Source organism: Cajanus cajan, chromosome 1 (assembly GCF_000230855.2).
Source record: "Cajanus cajan strain Asha chromosome 1, NIPB_CcT2T_4, whole genome shotgun sequence".
Classification (NCBI taxonomy): domain Eukaryota; kingdom Viridiplantae; phylum Streptophyta; class Magnoliopsida; order Fabales; family Fabaceae; genus Cajanus; species Cajanus cajan.
The window spans coordinates 77,562,800-77,581,844 of record NC_138517.1 but is presented as its reverse complement, the minus strand read 5'-3'; the positions used below and the strand labels follow the sequence as shown (position 1 = coordinate 77,581,844).

The 19,045-nt window shown below is 31.7% G+C and overlaps 2 protein-coding genes across 3 annotated transcripts; one reads left to right on the top strand and one right to left on the bottom strand.

Annotated features, from left to right (window-relative positions):
* Window positions 1-1,122: 1,122 nt before the first annotated feature.
* LOC109814975 (small COPII coat GTPase SAR1A) lies at window positions 1,123-4,985 on the top strand. The gene is made up of 3 exons (XM_020379521.3): window positions 1,123-2,290; window positions 3,342-3,473; window positions 4,375-4,985. Exons 1-3 carry the CDS (start codon window positions 2,099-2,101, stop codon window positions 4,693-4,695), a joined length of 645 nt encoding a protein of 214 aa, XP_020235110.2. The 5' UTR covers window positions 1,123-2,098; the 3' UTR covers window positions 4,696-4,985.
* Window positions 4,986-5,483: 498 nt separating this feature from the next.
* On the bottom strand, window positions 5,484-15,916 carry LOC109814972 (calmodulin-binding transcription activator 5). 2 transcript variants are annotated; one of them, XM_083063218.1, is made up of 14 exons: window positions 15,757-15,916; window positions 15,528-15,670; window positions 13,961-14,086; window positions 13,358-13,473; window positions 11,656-11,744; window positions 11,437-11,482; window positions 10,610-10,733; window positions 10,081-10,197; window positions 9,939-9,997; window positions 8,510-8,893; window positions 7,468-8,165; window positions 6,683-7,229; window positions 5,981-6,280; window positions 5,484-5,898 (listed from the first exon to the last, which is right to left on the bottom strand). In XM_083063218.1, exons 2-14 carry the CDS (start codon window positions 15,589-15,591, stop codon window positions 5,839-5,841), a joined length of 2,730 nt encoding a protein of 909 aa, XP_082919344.1. In that variant the 5' UTR covers window positions 15,592-15,670; window positions 15,757-15,916; the 3' UTR covers window positions 5,484-5,838. The 2 variants fall into 2 exon arrangements, with proteins under 2 accessions (XP_082919344.1, XP_082919354.1); XM_083063228.1 differs by lacking the exons at window positions 13,358-13,473; window positions 13,961-14,086; window positions 15,528-15,670; window positions 15,757-15,916 and having other exon boundaries at window positions 10,610-10,752.
* Window positions 15,917-19,045: the final 3,129 nt, after the last annotated feature.

The following is a 19,045-nucleotide window of genomic DNA, read 5'->3' as shown; positions in this document are numbered from 1 at the left end:
CATCAGCCTTTTACGGAATTTCCCTTTCTAATTTAATCCATTACCTATGTTGGACTTCCGAAGGCAGAGAGCAGTGTCATATTCCAACTTTCATCAAGTAGAGGCTTGTTATATGACTAGTTATGAATTTTCACAAATCACTTGTTATCATGGTTGGGAACTCAGCAAGCTAAAAATTGAGGATAAAGATTTCAAAGAAAAATGGAAATGTTGGTAAATACTCCAAAAAACACTCCATATCATGCTTAAGCTTGTGAGCTATGGAATTCTTTGTAATATTTAATTCAAATGATATATATATAATTCAACCCCCTCCAAATTTATAAAATCATAGGCTTTTTTAAAACTAATCTTCAAAATCATTCATTCATTTGAGGATGTTTTAGTCATGTCTATACTAACTCATTAATAACCAGAACAATATCTAGAATTTGCTTCCCAAGCAGGAAAGCAAATTAAAAAGGATATAATAATAATAATAATAATAATAATAATAATAATAATAATAATAATAATAATAATAATAAACTCATCCGACTTTAGCGTAGAAGGTAATATCCTGAAAATATTTTTCGTAGATATAGTTATGTTAATAGTCTACCTAATGGAAACTTGGAACATAATTAACCAACAATTAAGCAATAAAATATTTGTTTGGAGGAAAAAAAGTCTTACTCAGAAAAGTGAGGGTAATATATTCTAATTGTTGAATATGAATTAATATATATATATATATATATATATATATATATAGGGTTTATTGTAAAATATCGTATTAAAAAATCCATTTTTTGGGGTAAAATAATTACTACGTAATCTCGCAGTAGCTGTGTTGGGAAAATAAGAATATAAATGAATTACTTAAAGATTAAACTTAAAAATATAATCAATGGAAAGGGTACAAATTTAAGTTTCATTTATGTTAAATAATCATGTACCTGTGTATGTTAATTGAAGGAACAATTTTTTTCTATTAATTTTGGAAGAAAATTAGCAATAATTTTTTATTTAATAACTTTTAGGTGAGTTTCACAAATAAATAAATAAATAAAAGTAGATGGAGTTTTTTTAATAGGAATGCGTAAATTTTACCAAATAATGAAAAGTATATTAAAAAAATGATAAAGTATTTTAATTTCTAAACATAAAAAACTATACACCCAAAAACAAGTACATGTTTATAAGGAAATTGTTTTAAATGAAAATATAAAATCTTTTCCATACTCGAGCGCCTCCAGTTAATTGTCTGTTGTAATTGTAAGTGAAAAAAATTGGAAGCAACCCAATAAAATTTGTGAGCTTCGTTCAGTCTCTGGAAAAAGCCATGTCAAATCATATCCACTGGTTTTAACACCTTTCAGCATAAGTCAGCACATAACATGAACACAATTTTATTAGGTGGCAACATTTGAACCTAGGATTCACCACCCAAAATTTTGGCACATAAGAGCATTTATAACGGGAGTTGCTTATAAGCAACCTCCAGTATCACATTACTGTCATATTAATTCTGGCTCACTTTATGAGTTGTTTAAATTTTAATAAAGTTATTTCTACAGGAAGTTGCTTATAAACAACCCTCCATTGGAGATGCTCTAACATAATACCTTTACAAATTATTCAACTTTCAAGTCACACCTTTCGTGCTCACAAGGTGACTCACCTCATTAAAATCACATGTAAATTTGTCATTGGTTTACAAACAAGATGTCAATCTGTCATTGGTTTACAAACAAGAGCATCAAAACCCCTTCAAATAAAATGCAATTATTATACAACAATTCTTCCCCAATGACGCGTACCAGCCAATCAAAATGCAGTGCACACTCTGTCAACAACACCCAACACTTATTTATTTATTGTTCTTTCTATGCATATTTATTAAACTCTTTAACAACTATTTTTTAAAACAATTTTTTACGGCTCAATAATTATATCTCTCCTAAAATATGGAAATTAGTTTTAAAATAAGGGGTATTGCATTAAGCAAAGTATAGAGGAGTATATGAAAAATGTGATAGTAAGAGTGATTTGACATTTAATTTATTCACACGTTACCAATGCCATTATAAAAGCGCGCGCATTCCTTTAGTTTTCTATGTGTCTTCTGATTCTTGTCATTGTTTTCATAATCCCATCAAAAGTTTCGAAGAAAAAAGAAATGTTTCTTCTTGATTGGTTGTACGGAATTCTTGCAACCTTGGGTCTGTCACAAAAGGAGGCTAAGATCTTGTTCCTTGGTTTAGATAACGCTGGCAAGACCACTTTGCTTCAAATGCTCAAAGATGAGGTCATTTTTACAATACTTTATTTGATAAACATTCTAGTTACATTCTAAGTTCAATCATTCAAAACAGTTTTACTAAACTCTAATATATGGGTATGTTCTATAGTTAATTTCATTATTTTTAAAATGATCGAACTATATTTATAGCAAAATCAATTTTTAAATTCACAGCTGTCACTACTAGATTTTAACTCTTTAATAACATTTTCTTTCTTACATTTGTTAAAATGTTACTATATATTAAATAAATAGATTATTTTATAATATTTTTCTAAAAAATGTCATTATAGATAGAGTAATATTTTTTATTTTAATATTATTCTTTCTAATTATTTTCAAAAAAATTAAAGTTTCATATCGAGTAAAAAAATATCACATAAGTTATTTTGCAACATTTTATTTTGAAAAATATTGCTATAATTGTTTCTAAAATCAAAGTTTCACACTGAATAAAAAAAATATATTTCTCTCATCTCTAATTATTACCCATAATTAAAGTTTCACATTGAATAGACGAATGACTCATATAAACTATATATAATTATATAGTTATACTTAAGATAAATGAACTTTGATATTTTATATATAATTAGTGGTGACTAATTCAGAATGTCTTTCCTTAAAATCTCAACATCATTAAAACGTTACAAAAATATTATTTTGATAATATTTGAAAAATGTTGCCTAATTATGTAAAAATATTATTAAAAGTTTTTAGCAACATAAATTATATACAACATTTAATAATATGTTGCTAAAGTAAATTAGTAACATTTATACACAATTAAGTAACATTTTCTAAATGTTACTAAAAGTTATTTGTGTTATAGTGTGTTAGGAGCTTTTTTATTAAATAAAATTCAGTTTTAGAATTTTATTTGCCTAGATAGATTTATAATTATGCATTCAAGATTTTTTTTTTCAAATAACATTCAATACAAAAATCACGTTATTTTTGAATTCACTTTTATTTAAAATTAATTCCACAAATTCACGTTAATTTAAAATTAAATATATGAATACATATTAACATTGAGAAGTTGAAATTGTGCAGAGACTAGTTCAGCATCAACCCACTCAATTCCCAACTTCAGAGGAGTTGAATATTGGGAATATTAAATTCAAAGTCTTCGATTTGGGTGGCCACCAGATTGCTCGTAGAGTCTGGAGGGACTATTATGCTAAGGTTTCTTTCTGCTACAATTTTTTTTTTTAATTTTTATTTGTAGAGATCCTATGTAGATTAGTAATATAGTTAAATTAGTGTATATTAGTGTTTTCATCTTATAAGTTAATTTTGTAATGTTAAGTTGGAATTCAAATTTACTTTCTAAACCTTATAAATAAATAAATTATACATTTTCAAAGCAATATAGGACATTTTAAGCTGATTTTTATTTTTTTATTTATTTGAGTGATGTATTTGTCGGTTCTTCTTTAAATAATATATGCGTGATTAATTTCTTGAGGAGATAAATTTGCACGAACAATTTAGACTACAATTTTAGAAAGTAAGCATTTTCTAGTATAGCTTCAATAAAGAATAAATTGATTTTCATTCGTTTCGTTTAATAGTTTATATACTCTCCATTTTAAAAAAAATGTTTTATAAATTGAAGTAAATATGTAATTAGTGTCAATTAATTATTAGAAAATTCTTGGGTATTCTAAGACTGATAGTTTAATACCCTGGTTGGTGATTGGTTGAGATTTTATCTAAATATTATTATGAAATATTTTGAGTTTAATTCAACAATATATACATTGTTGTGGGTATAAGTTAATAACTATATACATATTATACTTTTAAGCAAATGATCCATGTTATTACTAACACGATGTTGTATAATTGACTGATAATTGTATTCTTTATGTGGTGAAGTTCAATTTCTAGATTCATGTGTACAAGAGTATTGTCTAGAGGGATTAGTTCCTTCAAGATTTTAATAATTCGAAAGATTAGTCTCTAATTCTTTGTAGAAGATACTTGACAACCAAAAAATAAATTGATAGTTATTAAATATAAGAAATTCTCCTAAATTTGCACTTTTGATGCATCTGGCATAATTGAACGTTGCATGACGTAGGTTGATGCAGTGGTGTACGTGGTGGATGCACATGACAAGGAGAGGTTCCCAGAATCAAAAAAGGAGTTGAATGCTCTTCTATCTGATGACTCATTAGAAAATGTACCTGTTCTTGTACTAGGAAACAAGATTGACATAGTTGATGCTGCATCAGAAGAGGAGTTAAGGTATCATTTGGGCCTCACCAACTTCACTACAGGAAAAGGCATGGTCAATCTTAAGGACTCCAATATTCGGCCTCTAGAAGTGTTCATGTGCACTATTGCTCGCAAGATGGGGTTTGGAGAAGGCTTCAAGTGGCTCTCTCAGTACATCAAATAGAGAACATGGTGTGCTCCTACATGTTGATCATTGTCACCATGTTCATGCAATACCAGCACAAGTATTTGTTGTATTCAGCCATGTAACTTGGAAACTTCTCTGGTGGTTTTGATTTTTTACTGTCATGAGGCTTGCTTGTTTCTATTTATTTTTTTAAACTTTGCTGTATATATTGGTTGTTGCAAGAAGCAAAATAACAATTCTTCTAGCTTCCTTACACTTATATTTATGATTGTTTTGAAGCTTCAAATTAGTTTTTAATTATAAAATGTAAAGGCGTTAAATATTTTTTTATTAAGAGGTTTTAACAATTTTTAATGATACAATGACTAACCACAAACAATATTAAAAAATATGATATCAAAATTGAAAATCATTTACAATAAATGAAATTATAAAGAATAAAAGAGAAGTAAATAAAATTATAGAAACTAAAAATATTTTTTTAAAAAAATAACATAAAAAATGTTGCACTTGCCACATTATAAAATGCAAATAACATAAATAAAAAATAAACAACAATAACTAAAAGGGAAAATAATATATATATATATATATACATACACACACATATAAATAAGAAACTAAAAATAGATATTTTAAACTATAAAAACTAAATCAAAAAAATAAAATAAAACTATAGGAAAAAAACGTAATTATATATAAAAGATAAGAATTGAAAGTAACTCTAAAGAATTACTCGTCTTTCGAATAAATAGATCATTTATCTCTCTCTATATAATAATATATTATATATTATAATAAACGAAATAACTAAATTCAGTATCTAAAAGAATACTATCGTGCTATACATCAATCATCAGATAGTGAACTCGTAAATATTACATAGAAGAGTTCTGACAACAATTACGTTTGTTCAAATAAGAATGCTTGTTACTAAGTTACAAACTTGGTCTTGCATCATAAGCATCCACCATAGAGAGCTTAATTAATAATTACACATAAACGACCCATTCAAGGTACTTAAGCAATATGAAAGGGTCACGGGTACAGATCTACACTAGGGAATTTACAGGATCTAAGTGCTATACAAAAGAAGACACCAAGCTATCACTAGTTTGTTACACTAGTTGGCTACCTCCCAGTTATGGGAAACACACCTTGTTTTTGGAAGAGACCAAGCTATGTATTGGATAACATGTCATCTTCAGCATTGAGGAATTCTTCTAATTCCAATTCCAGCTGCACAAAGCAGTTCAACAAAGTAAACAAACACGTGAAATCAAATCAAAACATGACAAAAACATTTGCATATATTAGTCACCTTTGCTTGATCATGTGCCAGCTTCATCCTTCTGTATTCTTCCTGTGCTTTCTTAGAACGGAACATGGCCTGCACGCGTATGACAGACCTCTCAACACGTTCTTCGGCTTGTTTCCGGCCAGTCCGGAAGAACTCCTCCTCCACATCACTTTCCTGCAACTCCTCCTCGGCAGCATTAACCTGGAGACCGCGGAAACCTTTTCTCTTTAAACGCCATCGCAGGATTGCTTTCTCTAGCACCCCAACAGACCATATGATTTTATGGTATTGTTTCCGCGCTTGAAAGCCCCTGAAAGCAGCCTGCGTTCAAAACATGTGCCATTAATCTTCTACAGGGTGTAAATTGTTGTAAAGAGAGGATTGATCTTTTGCAGACTAGAAAGAGTTTTGAGAGATTCTCTACTAAAAATAAGGGTAAACTTTTTTTTTTCCATGATGGTGGTCATTCAGCTAGATTCTATTCAAACTAGTAAAAATTATTAAAAGTCAAGAACAAAAATAGTTCACTTGTCAAGTTCAAATATGTGGTCTGTTATAGTACTAGGATGATCCTGGGTTGCGTCATAACTTGTGGAACAGGACACATTAAGATCTGAGCCAATTGACATGAATTCAAATTGACTCCAAAAATAACATCAATTTTCAATATGACATGTTAACTCAGGACAATCAACAATAACAGACGGGAAGAGTAGCTCTTACTTGAATTTTAATAGCCTGACGCCGCATGTTGAGAAATTCTCTACGGTGCTTCCATGTACGGAATCTAAGCTGAATCTGAGAAGCGGCTGCCATCTTTTTCTTTGACTTGTAGTTGCGATAGCCATGTTGGATCCTCATTGCTGCTACTATTTGACGTGCTTCATCCTCTGGGCTGATAGATTCAACTGCCTGAAATCGTAATTTTAACGAATGCTCCCTAAATGCTGCTTGAATGCGCGCTGCTGCCTCAGCAGCTGTACGATAAGCTTCCAACGTGTCCTTTAGGTAGAGTTGGTCCTCAGAAAGGTTCTCAGAATTCACTGGATCAGTTGATCTAGTTTCCAGTGAGCCACTCATATTTCCAGCTAAGCTCATGTCATTGAACTGCTCAACCAGAGACTTTTCAGAAAGGTAAGCTGCCAAGCCATCACACCCCTTCATATAAGCAAGATCAGCAGCAGTACATCCACCAGGATTTTGTGGAGTTGGATCTGTGACCAAGTTTGGCTTTGCCCCGGAAGACAACAGGGTTGCAACCATTTTCTCCCTGCAAACACAAATTTTAAATCAAATAAATAATGAAAAGTTAGTTCATGCTCATTACTGGAAACTGAAAACATCATATAGTGCCTAATTTCATGATAAGATCGTATAGATTATGTTGTCTGATTATCTTTACAGTGAAAGGAACTTGAACAGTGAAGTCAAGACAGAAAAGTTTTTCAGGCCAATTTGGTTGCAGCTAGGCAAATTGTTCAGACAAGTAAGGTATCCGTGTATCATACATTCCATAATATGCTGCCCAATGAAGAGCTGTCCATCCAAATTTGTCGCGGAAATCCAGTGACAAGCCTGACCAACTAAATAACGAAATTGCCCAATTATATCCCAGCATTGCGCACAAATGAATTACACCTTGGCCTTGCGCATCATATTCAGAAGTCTTGTAGCCTAGGACAATTCGTTCCAAAAGCCATTCCTTTAATTTGTTTTTCAACGCAACCTCAAACAAGGCATCTTTTACTTGTGAAAATGGAATTGTTTGGTCATCAATTGACTTAATAAAATATTGCCAACTTTTGGAGATAAAAGATGTTTTGGAGGAAAAACTTCTAGCCTGTTTCAATGCATTAGGTGATACTTTACTTGAGAAAATGTTAAGGCTTTTATCTGTAGCAAAGAGCAAATAAGCAAGCCTTATCTGAAGTCGAAACTTATTCCAGTTGTATTTGTCTTCCATTGCAGCAGTTGGATCATGCAAAATAGGAGTACGATACTCAAAATTAACAACTTGGCTAATAGGCTTATGGCCATCGAAGCTCAAATAGAGATTCACCAATCCAGGAGAATGTGGTGATACCCAGCACCGGTAAACTCCAATCTGAACAATTTCTACAGGAACACTTACATCACCACAGACACACAGTAGGTTGGACTTTGCAAGGTGTTGATAGTTATTATGAAAATATCCAGTCACCAAGATCTGCAAGAAGTAAAGAGACATGAAATGTTTACTTATTATTGCCAAAAAAAAAATGATAAGAAATGTAGGAATTGGATGCTTGTATTGTAGCCAGAGTGCTAGTGGTGCCTACTGAAAATGCATTTTTTTACATTGAAAAAGAATTGACAGCAAGTACTCCTCATGGAGTTTTAGGTTTTGTAGTTTATAGCTTTGAAATTCCACAGCCATATTATATTGTCTAAATGCTGCATGAAAATGCTGAGAAATCAACTAAGAAACCAAATATTACAGTTGGTGATAAAGGGTACGATCATAACAAAAAATTACTAGATATTAGACATCAGAGAAAAGCAAAAGGAAACCTTTGTTTTCTCTGTGGAAGATGCCCATGCAGGGGACACCTCAGTGAGATTAAATACTTGTTCTGGCAGAGCATGTTGCTGATTATCAGCCTCCAGTGACAAATATGGTTCATGAACAGATGAAGAAATTGGTGCTTCGAGAGCTGACTCATCTATAGAACATGGTGTATCCGGTATGATGTTCATCCACATTCCAAAGCTGTCCTGACTTTGCAAACCTTCATTGACCAAAGTGCCCAAGGTATCGACACCACCAGGAGATATAGAACTATCTTTCAGAACATTACCACTTTCTAGGAAACTGCAAGTAACACTATTGCTCCCAGAAACTGGCTGAGATAAATTACCAAAAGAAGGAATTCCTGCTGAAGTATTACTGGATACCTGGTAACAAAAGCCCTATATAGGTTACAACAGTAGCTATCATAAAGCAAGTATCACTAGAGAAAGACAGGAAGAAGGAAGCAGACAAACATGAGAATATATTTAAGAGATGCACAATTTTATCTATATAAACAATTACCTTTTTGTTTTTTCTATTGATAAGACAGCTTTTACTGTCAATTTAAGTAATATGTAAAATATATTTATATTGTAGTTATATAAGTGTAAAAGATATATTAAACACCAAGTTCCTTGGTCCTTAGTAAATGGGACAGCTGAGTTAAGTCTAAGCCCAAGAGAACACCATGAAAACAAGTAAAAAATGCAAAAAATAATAAAAACACGCCACACTTTCAAGATCATTTCTGGGATTTTGCTTTCAAATGACTGGTTTTTTATGTGATTACTGGTGATTTTAAAAATTTATAGAAAAAACGAAAAATTTAACTTTCTATAATCAACAAAAGAACAATAATTTCAAGAGCAAGACATGTGCAATGCTGGATACTGAATGCTGAATGATCGAGTATCTACTGAACCCTTTGTCGAACAAATAATATAAAGCTCTCTTTTGACAGCATTACATGTACTTTAAAAGGATTAGCCAAAAGTAATGATAGAGGACCAACAACAAGGGATGAAACTTTTTTTTGGCTGTGTGCAGCTTGCTCTTTGGTATGTCTGGTTGGAACAGAATGCCTGAATTGCCTTCTAGCCCTAGATTAGCTTTGAATAGGTTGGTGTTATTGGACTTTGGCATTCTGCTCAAGGCTGTTTCAAGGGAGTTTCCATTTCCAATGCACAAAGATTGGTTGACCTTGCTGCATTCTTTAATCTTTCTTTTTCCTCTTTTATTTCAAAGAATGTCTTACCCTCCCTGTAGTAGCCCTTTATGTCTTTCCTCTCCAATTAAACTTATTTTTCTATCTAAGCAAATTCAAAGGACTAATGGTCCCATAAAAACTTCCACAAAACAATTAAATGAAAAGGCACAAAACAAAGCTCAATAAAGAACACAAATGAAAGAAAGATAGTATCATCTTACATTGCCAAAGCTTCCATTCAGTAAATTTTGATTTTGTTGATATGAAGATGGAATATTGCCTGCCAAAAGTAAATGTAAGATATAAAATAAAAAAGGTTCTTTCACAGCAAGCAACTAGTTCTGTTAAAGCACAAACAATTACCTTCATTAGATGTAGTAGAAGTGCTAACATTTGAAACCACTAGGTCATCCCATTCAAGTGTATTAATCTCATGAAGCTTCTGCTCATGACTTTTGACTGTTGAATTGCCATTAAGCTCTGTTTATGTCCAAAAAAGAAAAAAGGGTTGAGGATATATATACCTAGACAAGGAAAGAAGCAACACTATGTATGACAGCAATAATAGTAACCATATATAGGATCATTATATCATAACCAATTAATAAAAAGGCTCTTATCTATGGTTTCCTTTGGGAAAATGGGCATAAGACAGAAATGGTGGGAGTGAAAGGAATAAAAATTTTGCAATGTAAAAAAGAAATCTATGTTGTGCATATTATTTTATCTTAACTAATTATCCAACTTATTTTTTTCCCTAACAAACACTTAACATCTTCTGAATATAAGATCCCAATATTGCAAAGAAATGTAATAAGCCTTTCATATTAATAGCCTCAAGAGTATAACTTGTAAGAATATAGACTGAAATCATCTAAAAGTTAGTTCTCACCAATGGCATAAGCAGTTTTTGTCCCAGAATCTAAGTCTTCTGATGGAATCCAAGAAGCAGCTGGATCAGAGGCAGAACTTGAATTTGAATTTACAGGTGTAACAGGAGAACCTTGCAATTGCAACTGTATCATAAACGACCACCTAACAAAGGTTAGAAAGCCAAATTTTATTCAATAACTAGTTGAAATGGTAAAGCATAAATGGTGCATATCAAACATTGGGAGTCAAGGAAAGGCTCCTCTAAAGTGAGTAAGGGTGTATCCACCCTTGATTTAATTTAACTTAAGTGGGATTTTAACTCACTAAAATTTAAGGGTGGATACACCCATTGCTCACTTTAGAGGAGCTTTTTCTGCTCCACAAACGATGAGGCCCACTTTAAGTGGGCTCTAATACCAACTTGAAACAAAGACAAGGGACCAATTTTTGACTGAAAAACTTGCTTAGGAGAGAGTCTGCCAGGCCTATCACATATATAGAAATTGTTACAAAGTGGTTTGCATTAACTAGGGAACAAATATTACAAGATATTCAGCCTAACTAGTAACTACCCTAATTAAGTATAGCTAATAAAAGGAAATAGTCACAAAGAAACCAATAAAATATTCTGACACAATTTCAGCCTATATCTCATAAAATTTCAATAATCTTATCGCAATTTCAACAATACAACCTTATCATAATCTCTACGATACACTAAAAATATAAGGTTTTTCTATCAGGCAAGCAACATGCACATATAAAACCATAGTCACAACTTGGACATGAAGTTAAATTTTGTAAAGGAAAAAGGAAGGAAGAAAATGGTTAACAAAAGTACACAACCTCTTGTGTTTCACGATAATGAACAAGGACTATGTGCTCCAGACTCCTGAAAAGAAAATCATAACAATTATAAGCCACATAACTATTGGCAAACTTCTTTTTATTCTGTTTGACAAAAACGATTGCAAGAAATACATAACCCCCATTATTAACTCAGTTCACAAATACAGATATGCATGATATATTGGAAATGGGATCTTGAAGTCAAGCAAAACATACTTATCAAGCAACCAATAACATCTACGAACAAAGGTTGGTTTATCTTGGCCATGTGCATAATATACGTGGATCCTTTCTTCATTGCCAACCTGATTGATGACAGAAAAAAAAAAAGAACAAAATGAATGTAAAAAATCAGACACATACATCATTAGTGACTCAATCGAACATTAGAATTGCATATAACAAAAACTGTAGGAAGAGAAGTTGGTCATAGAAAATATAAAGTGTAATACGGTGACAAGATTCTAGAGAAAACATAATTTATTCATCAAATGTCACCAAGAAATAATGATAAAACTATGACTAAATATTTTACAACTGTAGATGCACAAACCACAGAGAATGTGTGATATAAATCTAGCAGTACCCACCCAGTTAGTTAATTAATACTCCTAAATCTAACAGAAATGATGTCTAAATCTAGCAAATGTCAAAACTCCCAAGTCCCAACAACAAACCACCATTCGTGGCTCAAGGAAGAAAACACATTGAATTGAAGATAATGTCAATGCACAACTGAGCTTTAGAAATCTCCCAGTGTTTTAAGGTTTTAGTATCAAGGTGGCAGGTCGTCCAAACCTATGATCCCATGAAAACTATACAAATCTCTCACCACTAACGCAATTCTAGTGGCTTATTTAAATATTTAACCTAAATACTCATAAGGCTACTTGATATACTCCATCATACTCATCTCAATATTTTATTCCCTTCACAATCCATACTAATAGAAAAAGGGAAGTATTTTGATCACCAATATATTATAATAACTACTCATTATCATAAACATGATAAATTATCCCCTCTAGATATAAGAGACAACAACCACAGAGCCATATATCATTTGTAGTTAGCCACAGGTTTGTTTGACAAATCAAATAAATAAGCTAGCTAAAAGCTGATAGGCAAGTGAATTGAATTAAATGCGTTAGGTAAAACTAGCCATTGAACTAACTAGAATTATAAAATGACAGTTAATTACTGGTGGTAACTATGTAAATTTTTAAAATAAAAAAAAATTATCACTTTCCAAATTTTAATTTAATTCAAATAATTTATCATTTTAAAAATTTGGATAATAATTTTTTAATTTTATTATCATTTTTAAATATTTTCTATTAAATGAAATCAGATGATATAAATGAATTTATATTATAATTATGATGATTTTGTATTATAAAGAAATGATATTTTATGAGAGTGACAGTAACAAAGCTAATGAAATAATTCTAATAAGATAGAGAGGGTAAAAAAAAAGAACAGTTCAAACACTATACAAAGTAGTGTTTAAAAAAATGCTACAAGCTACTGAAATAAACTCATTTACCAAACAATTCTACTTTGGCCAAACAAGCTTTTAAGCTAGGCAAATAAGCTAAAAGCTAGCTTATCTTGCTAAACTAAACACTACATTGATCAACTGGTGCCATTGGCCACTCTAAACCAAAGATTTTGTGAAACTATTTAGACAGTCCAATCAATTGGGATCAAGGAAAGGCATAACAAGTCATTGTAGACTATTAAAAAAGACCAATTTTACTAAAGTAGGCAAAAGTGCAAAACCATTAAAAAGATCAAATTCAATATAGGAGAAACCATTAAAAAACCCCTCTGGATACATGTTCAAGAATCTATATTCAATGGGGTACTTGCTAATACAAAACTTCAAATAAACACCCAATTAAATGAAAACCCTCACTTTCAAGTGTTCATGGGCTTCTTTAACAGTTTTCCCATCACTTTTCTTTTTCCAATTGTGCCCATCTTTTCTGAAATTCCTAAGCATCTTGCGGTCAAATAGTACAATAGTACCACCTGTTTTACAAACAAAATTATAATATAACATTAGCATTGATGATTGGAATCCTGTTGGACATCATATAATTCTCAATACTGCAAACACTTTGTCAGTTAGATGCAAAAATACTACTTAAATTAAAATCCCATTTCATAGATCTATGAAGGAAGAATGCTAGGAATCAATTATAGAGGTTTTATATTGCTTTATAGTCATAATATTCACAACATATACACTTGAAAAATGCATATAAACTTTTCTTCTTTTACATATTTTAATTTTAGTTAAGACATGCTTCAACAAGAACTGAAGGATCTACATGTTTACAATATTTATAACAGTCTACAAAACATGAAATGCTCAGTAGCAAGAAAACCAAAATGTTTCATGGAAATTAAGAAATATAAGTTGACAAAGACAAGAACAAATATGAGAAACAATCTATACGATAATGCATATCTAATTAAAAATGTAAAGTTGCTGTTATTAGCTGCATATGATTACTTTCGGGCAAATTCACCGGCTTGGCATGGATCTTGAAATATTTGTGATTATAGAGTATGGCATGAATCTCATTGGGACGAAGCCATCTGCTTTTTGCTTCCTCCATAGTATTACTAACGTCCAAATCTGGGCCACATATAAGAAATTACTTTAGAAAAACAAATCAACAGTGGTGATTAATATGAATTGACCATTGACCACACAATTGGTAGCAGTGACAGTGATAATATCTGCAGTTGGAAGCAAACAGCAAAAGAAACACATAGCAAATATGTATTTTGTCAGATTCCTTTAAAGACCATCTTGAAAAGTACAATTTTCTATACCATATTGAACCAAAAATTAAAGCCACACTTTCACATCTTGAATTTTTAATCTTTTGCTTCCTTTAATTAGTTCAGTTCCTAACAAAAGCTAATATTGATATGTAAGTTTGACGTCTCAGCTGGTTTAGTGAGTCTTGGGACCAGTCCTTGTTAAGTCAGAAACCTTCTAAATATATGTTGCAACATTTTGTTTGAACATATTGCAGAGTTCAAAAAATTAATATATTCTGCAGTCACAACTGCATAAGACACTAGCAAGTAACAATTACTAAATCTTATGCATGTTAGCTTAATACAGAAAACAGTTTTACTCATAGTCATAGCAAACACAATACATAGAATTTATTGTTAATAACAATATTTCCGAGAATTTCAGTTTAGTGAAGTCAGTAATCAGTACTCTATTTCAAACATATGATAAAAGAACGTTCTGGTATTTAAGCACTGTTTGGATAAACTTCATAAACACTTATAAAAGAAGAAAATATGAAGGTAAAATGAATTGAATTTCTCCCATAAGTCAAAATCAACTAATGCACCTTAGCTTTTTGGAGAAGTTAGATGAAAGAGATTATATAAAAATAAAAGTTAAGTGCATAAGTTGATTTTAACATATGAGAGAAACTCAATTCATTTTACCTTTTAAAAAAAAATTCTATAAGTGCTTAAAGAGGAATTTATCCAAACAATACCTACGTCTGTTGCCAAACAAGGAAAAACAGTTTCTAATACTAGGAAGCAACACAAAAAAATTGGGGAGTTGTCATGGTACCCTGATTTTTTAACCTTAGTACCAATACCCTTAATTTAAGTTCTCAAAGAATGATTTCTAGTTAGTTCTCCCAAAAAAGTTTCAACTTCAACAAGTTTAAACGACAACCAATACCTCCAAAACCCGGTATTTCCTTGTTTTTCTCCCAGAAAGGAACACAACAGAAGTTCACACTTGATAAGGAGAAATAATCCACTACCAAACCAACCACACTTTCTTCACTCCAAGGTTGCTTTGAAAATCACACACTAGCATCTTTAGGAGGCAAAAACTAGCTATAAGTGAGACCAAACACCAATTATACACTAAATTTAAACTTCACCCCCGTCCCCCCCAAAAGAAAAACTATGATAGAATGATACAGAAAAGAAGAGGGAAATTCTCAAAATTGAAACTTAGTGAAAGTTGAGGTTCAACCAAACACGAGCACAATCCAAATAGAGAGGTAAGAGGGTAAGAATGCATGTACCCTCCAAGGTGTGAAAGCCATGTATCTCTGCACCCACAAGCTGCCCCGTTAAGTTGTGTGCCATCACAACAAAATAAATTTAGCCCCCAACACACCTTCTTTCTCACCACAAAACCAACGACTATTGCATCACCGACAACAACCTTGAAGAAGACAAGAACAAGTCAGCACACACATGATCAGACAAAAGGTAACAATAAACGTAGAGAGATAATATAGAATCCCAGACCTTGAACAAAAGACTTAAATGGTCAAAAGTCAAAGTGCAGAGAGAAAAAAAAAGCAGAAAAGATGAAATTTTTGCCAAATTGCGGAGATGGGTGTGTCAGAATCGGAAGAAAGAGAACAGGGAGTAGTCCGAGCTCTATAAATGAATGACACTCTGTTGATTTTACATTTTCTGAATTATTATTTTTACCAGTTATTTTCTTTTTTAATGAAAAATATTCCAGACTTGTAAAGTGGTACAACGATTGCATTAAAAACCGAAAGTGAAAGAAAATAAAAACATATTTTTAGGTTTTTTAATAGAAGAAAATAAATTAATTCTTATAGTGTAAAAAGTAAAAATAAAGAAAAACATGTGTGTCAAATAATATAAATAAAAATAAAATGTGACATAAATATTTTTTTTATTCTGCGAAATATTAACTCATTCTTCTTTTTATCTAATCTTGGAATCAACATTATATATATTGAAAATTAGTTGTAAGAAAGAAAGGATTAAAATTCCCATCTTCAAGATATCTTTCATAACAGTAATAATAGTATCAAAATGTTAATTCCGTGCAAGGAAATTATTATAAGTGTTCATTTATTTTGTAGTTTTTTTAGAAAAGTAATTTCAGTTAAAAATTATAATATAAAATATAAGATAATTAGATAAAGTTTTTTGCACCGCGTAGGAAAAGAAGAAAGCTAAAAAGGTTTGCATTTAAATAAGGATGTAAGATTTGGACAGTGAGAAACTTGCCCCACTACTATTTAATATATATAATTTTTTATCTAAAAAATAATATATTTTAAAAATAAAAATTATATTTTAATAAAATAAATATATATGTTTAAATTATTATATGTATAAAATATTGATTCTGGAAAATATTTATTTATTTAATATTTATTAAATTTTTGAAAGAGATTAAATCTTTTATGAAATAAAGAATATTCCTTAATAATGAATTAATTGTTTTAAAAAATTAATTATAATATATATATATATATATATCTTAATATTCATATATATAATATAATATATTAAATAAATAAATTTTTTATAAAATAAAATTTGCAATATACATGTTTACTTTTTGTGTTTTCTATTTATTGTATATGTTGATTAAAAAAATCAAAATAGTAAAGTTGTATACGTTGATTAAAAAAATCAAAATAAGAAAAATCAAAAAATTTAAATTTCATTTAGAATTGTTATTATAAAATATATTTTAAAATAAATTATTATCTAAAAATATATATTAGATATTAAAAACATGTTTATATCATAAATAAATTATTGATTTTTATAAAATTTAACATATTTATTTTTATAATTTTAATAGTGCTAAATTATTATAAAATAAGTCTTTATGATTGTAATTCTACCCAAACATTTAAAAAATATCTATAATAGATAAATAAGTCATACTTAGGATATATATTTTTTAAAGAAAGTTAGATTCAAACCTACTAAATTATAATAAAATTTAGTGTAAGCTAATTTATTTTCATTTTTAATTGTAATCGTAGATATAAAAAGCTTGTGAAAATTAATTGATATATATTTATACCTTTAAAAGTTATACATAAATTTTTAATACTACAAATATATAAATAAATAGTGCCCCCACTATCTAAAATTTCTAGATCCGTCACTATATACATCAGGAAGGATCATTTTACTCCAGGAGTAAATCTACCTAGACTTACTCCATTCAATAACTCATGTTTTATATCAAATTTCAACGATCCAACCACTCAATTTAAAGTTCTTAATGCATAGATCAAATTTGCAAATTTTTTAAAAATTTGAAAATCAGTTGATACTTCATTTCATTAATTCAAATTGATAGATAATCATAAAATTGTAATGTAGCAAGTTATTTTAAAAAGCCCAATATAGGTGATTTACTAGCCTAGAATGGGTCGTTCCCAATTTGGAACGGGCCGTTCCCAATTTGGAACGGGCCGTTCCAAGCTATTAAATTGACCTGTAACTTGTAGTTGAGAACAGGCCGTTCTGGAGGGAGACGCTTGAAACGCTTGATTCGGTAGGGTTTATGCCACCTAGACTGCTCAACTGAAGTTGTTGGAGATCTCCCAGTTGTATATGCGTGACGACGCATTAAATATTAAGTTGTATATTGTGGTTGTTGTTGTTGTATTAAAGTTGCTTCTAAGTTGTATGAATGAGTTGTGTTCTTACTGGAAATCTGCTGTAGAGATGATCCTCCGAGTAAGATTGGTTAGCCTCCTTCGCTGGTACGCTTGATGCTCCAAGATGGGGGTGGTACCTACAAAAGAGACTCTGATGCTAAAGTTAGGGTTTGTATGAGTATGAGTCTCGTATAAGTAATGCACGTACCTTGGTGTGAATTAGGGTTGCTTTGGGCCCTGGGCCTGAGATGAGATGTGATAAGATTAGATAATGGGTCTCGTCTGGAGCGAGATTCCCTGAGATTAGTTATGATCTACTTAAATGCCGAGCTGACGTCGCGTAGCGCGTGCCCGAGGTCATCTTGCGCTGTGATGCCGAGCTCGGAGCTCGGCTTCGCAGTACGGATAATACACTATCCCCCCGAGCTCCGAAGACCGTAGGTCGAGGAGTTAAGACCGAGCTGCTGGAGGGAAGTGACCTTTCGCGTACGTTGGCCTGTCAAGGTGCCATGTGTCGTAACTGTCGCTTCTCATTTCGATAACCGAGGTTGGCGCGTTAATGGGCGCGACGGTTATGTAATGATGGCCTCATTTAGTGCGTGATCAGGTGTGTCCCCTGGCTGACACGTGTTGTGGCCGTTTGAATTTTGGAAAACCCCTTTTTCTCTTACTCGCGCCCCTTCCTCTTCCACTTTACTCTTTTCATTCTCTTTCTCCTTTAGTTTCTTGCGCAAGCTGCTTCTTGCACCTTCGCTTCCGTTCGTTCTCTGTCTCCATTTTCGCGAACCTCGTCGTCGTTTTCGGTAACCCAGTCATTGTTAGGGTTATTTTCTGAGGAAGAGTACCAGGTACTTTCTTTCTACAGTTTTCTTTTTCTTTCTTCCCCATTCTTCTTTGGGTCTTTCTTGTCGTCTTTATGGCTGGAGGGAGTGGTGCTGGTTCCTCCGCGCCTGCCAAGGGCAAGGCACAGGGTAAGGCGTCGGTTGCCGGAGCGGCCGCCGCCACGAAAAAGAAGGAGATGGCTCCGCCATCGGACCTCGCTCCAGGCATTCCTGGGTACGACTGGGTTCGGCGCGAGATGGCGGAGCCCCAAAGCGTTTTCCGATCCTTTCTTGAAGTCAATGCGGTTTTGAGATCACTCAGAA